This window comes from Podarcis filfolensis, assembly GCF_964270895.1.
Source record: "Podarcis filfolensis genome assembly, contig: HAP1_SCAFFOLD_487, whole genome shotgun sequence".
Classification (NCBI taxonomy): Eukaryota; Metazoa; Chordata; class Lepidosauria; order Squamata; family Lacertidae; genus Podarcis; species Podarcis filfolensis.
This window is the reverse complement of record NW_028149196.1, coordinates 1-4,528: the sequence shown is the minus strand read 5'-3', so window position 1 is coordinate 4,528 and position 4,528 is coordinate 1. Positions and strand designations below refer to the sequence as shown.

At 51.5% G+C, this 4,528-nt stretch overlaps 1 protein-coding gene across 1 annotated transcript; it reads right to left on the bottom strand.

Annotated features, from left to right (window-relative positions):
• Nucleotides 1-3,214: 3,214 nt before the first annotated feature.
• Nucleotides 3,215-4,435, bottom strand: PNOC (prepronociceptin). The gene has a single exon (XM_083631831.1). It carries the CDS (start codon nt 4,429-4,431, stop codon nt 3,874-3,876), a length of 558 nt encoding a protein of 185 aa, XP_083487957.1. The 5' UTR covers nt 4,432-4,435; the 3' UTR covers nt 3,215-3,873.
• Nucleotides 4,436-4,528: the final 93 nt, after the last annotated feature.

Below are 4,528 nucleotides of genomic sequence, written 5' to 3'. Positions count from 1 at the left end.
AGTTAGGTCCAGTCGTGGCCGACTCTGGGGTTGCGACGCTCATCTCGCTTTACTGGCCGAGGGAGCCAGCGTACAGTTTCCGGGTCATGTGGCCAGCATGACTAAGCCGCTTCTGGCGAACCAGAGCAGCGCACGGAAATGCCGTTTACCTTCCCGCCGGAGCGGTACCTATTTATCTACTTGCACTTTGACATGCTTTCGAACTGCTAGGTGGGCAGGAGCAGGGACTGAGCAACGGGAGCTCACCCCGTCGTGGGGATTCGAACCGCCGACCTTCTGATCAGCAAGTCCTAGGCTCTGTGGTTTAACCCACATGCCACCCGTGTCCCCAGGCTCCGGTTGTACATATGTGTAAATATAACCATATATCCTAAAGACACTGCAGTCTCCTCTGAGCTTCGTTCCTAGGTAGCTGAACTGTGGGCAATTTCTGGAGCCCCTGGGAGCTCTTAGAGATTGGGACAGAGATAATTGTGTCCCACTGGCTCTTTCCATTCTGCTAGGGTTTGTCTATGCCATGGGTAGGCAAACTAAGGCCCGGGGGCTGGATGCGGCCCAATCGCCTTCTCAATCCGGCCTGCAGGCGGTCCAGGAATCAGCGTGTTTTTGCATGAGTAAAATGTGCCCTTTTATTTTAAATGCATCTCTGGGTTATTTGTGGGACATAGGAATTCATTCATTCCCCCCCCCCAAAATATAGTCTGGCCCCCCACAAGGTCTGAGGGACAGTGGACCGGCCCCCTGCTGAAAAGGTTTGCTGACCCTTGGTCTATGCCCATCTTTAAGTACTCCAGTTTGCCCATATTAGCTCAGAGGCACCTGACATTATTGTATAAATACCTGTTGTCAGGGGCTCAGGAGCAGGAGCACAGGGGAGAGAGGAAATGGAGAGCGAAGGGGAAGAATCCGAGGGCAGCGTAGGGGAGTATGACAGTGGCCCAAGAGATTCCATGAGTTTCTCCAGCGAATCAGAAGATTCCCAGAAGGGGGCGCCTATGGTCAGGGCAAGGGGGGTCCCAGGGGGGACGCACCAGAAACAAGGAGACAGAGGGGAACCCCAAAGCAGCAGTGGGAGATTGGGACCAGTTTCCCCACCAGAGCGTAGTGGGGGGGAAGAGTCACATGTGTCAGGGCCAGCGTCTCCTCCAGCGGGGAGAGAAAGTGAGTCAGGGCTGACCATGCCTCCAAAGGAGGGGAGGTGAGTTGCAGCTAGCCTCCCCGAAGGGGGAAGCAGTGACAGCAGCAGGGAAACGGTCAGGAGGAAAGTTGCTGGCTGGGCGCGCGCGCCAAGTTCAAATGTACAGGCGCGGGGGACAGCAGGAGACCCGGATGGGGAACCAGCTCCTAAAGCCCACCGGAGGGAGGGGGAAGGCTCAGGGGATTCAGCGTCAGAAGAGTCTAGAAAGGGCGAGACCCCGACGGACAGGCGGAACCAGAGGCGGAAAGAACAGAGGAAGAGGTGGAGTAAGGCTAGAGTCTTAAACTGGTGTCTGGGGGGAGGAGACTCAGACGGAGCTTCAGCGGTCTAGAGTTTGAGACGTAGAGCTGCACGCTGCGGCTCTGGAAGTGAAACTGAACTTCAATAAAGACTTCCTTACTTAACAACGAAGCGGCGTTGGTCCTTTGTGAGCTGGGACCTTGGGCAGCTCTGACACCTGTGCGTGATCTTCCTCTTTTCAAATGTTTTTGGCACACGCATTTTACCATCCTGGGCTTTCGCCTTTCTGACACCCCTCACTTGTGCCAAATTTAGTGTGAAAATACAAAGGTGCTGCAAAAACAACCCGTTAAGTCCCCCCCATGCATGGAAAAAGATCCTAAAAGTTCCTTTGAAATTTCCTGCCGCTCAGGAAAGTTGGGGAGCGAGTTCGAGTGAGCCACGGGTGAGCGCCAAGTCTGCAAGGCAGGCCTCTGACTCATATCTCTGCCCGAGACTTGAGCGAGTGGGGTGGCCAGGGCAGACACAGGGGTGTGGGTGGAGAATACGCCCAGGTAGCACATTAGCGCCATGCTCATTGACTGTGTGCTGACCACAACGTTACAGTAGAAATAGAAAAGTAATTTATTAATCTTTTCTCTTTTTTTCTTTTTGCTATGTACAAGTTTAATGGAGGAATCTTGGCGTCTGCAACAATTAAAAAGAACAGGGTTTCGCGTCTCATTTCCCCTGTTTTTGAACATTCAATGGTTAACAGAAGGAGGTGCGCCCAGCTCTCGCTACATTGCTAATTTTCAGTCATGCGGTCTTTTCCGGAGACGATTGTTACCAGGCAGGGCAGAGGAAGGGGGCAACGGGAGTCTCATTGGCTCCTCACCCCTGTAATTACAAAAATACACCTTTGAAAGTGACAGCCCATAGACAGCGGCTTTGACAAAATGCATGCCATAGGGAGAGAGAGAAAGATGGAGAGGGATGAGGAAGGGGGAACAAAATATCCACAAACACCACAGTACTGCCAATCCAAAGATGTCAACCTCGTTTTGGGAACATAATCCAGGATTTTGACTCGGTCCCAATAAATTCTGGTGCTAAAATAGAACAAATATCAAAGTTGCAAGCCAGAAACCACAGCCTTTCTTCATTTCTAGCTATCAGGGATTCTTTAGTTGAGATTCCTGCATTGCATTGCAGGGGGTTGGTCTGGATGACCCCCGGGGTCCCTTCCAACTTTACAGTTCTGTGATTCTATAAATATCCCAAGGAGGTTTATATAGATGTCAATAAGTTGCCTACACAATCACAACGGCCTTCCTAAACCTGGTGCGCCCCCCACCCCGATGTTTTAATTAATTAATTAATTACATAAAAATTATATACCTTTGATTGTAAAAACGAAATAAAACCGAAAGCAGTTTGCAAAAAAGAACAAAAACCTATTTTTTAAAAAAGGGGAAAACAAAACATTTTTAAAAAATTAAAACCAGCAATAATTTTTCTTCTTCTTCTTAAAACAGCATTTTAGATAACTGGCAGGCTTGGCTCAACAAAAATGTTTTTAGCAGATACTGAAAAGAGTACTTTGAAGGCGCCTGTTTGATCTCAATTGGCAGGGAGTTCCAAAGGTGTAGGTGCCAACACACTAAAATATAGATTGCTTACAGATGTGGAAGGGGTGTCTTGGGTCACCTCTAACAGTGCTGGCTGGGGGTGATGGGATTCATAGACCAAAAACATCTGGAGTACAATCAATCAATCAATCAATCAATCAACAAATCAACAAATCAACAAATCAACAAATCAATAAATCAATATAAAGCCCTACATGGCTTAGGTCCAGGCAACCTGACAGACCATATTCCCACATATGAACATGCCCAGTCTCTGAGATCTTCAGGGGAGGCCTTTCTCTTGGTCCTGCCACCCTCACTGGCGTGCTTTGTGGGGACGTAGGACAGGGCCTTCTCGGTGGTGGCTCCTCTTCCTGGGCAACTTTGGAACTCCATCCCTAGTGAGGCTAGACAGGCTCCCTTCTCCCTGCTCTTCCACCTGCAGGTGAAGACCGTTTCATTCCAACAGGCCTTTGGGAATTGTTTGTTCGAAGAAGGGCTGCTAATAGCACTTGGCTGTTTCCACCATCTTATCTTTTCACAGTCTTTTAATTCTGTCAGAGCTCAACTGCTTATCTCTCATATCTTTTTAGCTCTTCGCATTCTATCCACGCTTCGTATTTTCATTTGCAAGCAGCCTCAACTCCCGGTCTGGGACGGCAAATGTGGGAACGACGATAAACAGAACGAGAACGGAAAGGGACTAAATCGGAAGCTACGGGGTTGACTCCTTAGGCTTCGGCAGACCTGAACCAATTCACTATAAGTTGGCGGTACGAGAAAGAAAACGGGAACGCCGCGAAGGGGGGGAGTCCATCCGCCTGCCTAGATCTCGTTCTGCTCTTTCGGGTCGTCGGCTAGGCCATCGTACTCGACGGATCGCGGAGACATCCCCAAGTACTGCTTCAGGAACTCGCTGAACCGCTTCTGGTTGTGCCACTTCCGAGCAGACTTCCGGACCCCAATGAAGCCCCCGAACCGCTTCTGGAGCTCCTGGACTCCGGCCTCCCCTACCGGCTCGTAACCGAACGGCCTGCTCAGGAAGCCGCTCACCCCTTTCGGTATGTCGAGCTGGGCCGGCAAGTCCCTCAGCAGAGCTTGGACCCCGTCGCCATCTCCACCTTCCGCTTGCCGGAAGAGGCCGCTCGTCTTGGACACCCCCTTCTCGCCCCCGGCCTTGTCGAGGTCCACCGCCCGGGCCAGGCTGCCGAGACGTTTCAGGCCGCCTCTGCTTGGCCGCAGGCTGCCGTCCCACATCTCCAAGGGCTGGCTGGCATCGTCTTCCAGGCTGTCGAGGTCGAGGGGCAAAGGAGCTTTGCCGCCGGTGGCTTTGCTGCACAGCCCCCAGGTGGCGCTGGAGAGCAGCTTCCCTTCGCACTCCATGACGCAGATCTGCAAGAAGGGAGGAAGGAAGAAACAATTTCAGGAGGAGTGTGTTCGCGCTTTTAGTTTCAGGAGTATTGCACCGGCGGGGGTTACG

Excerpts from the sequence above, each read along its gene's own strand:
- PNOC (XM_083631831.1), bottom strand. The coding sequence starts at position 4,431 with ATGGAGTGCGAAGGGAAGCTGCTCTCCAGCGCCACCTGGGGGCTGTGC.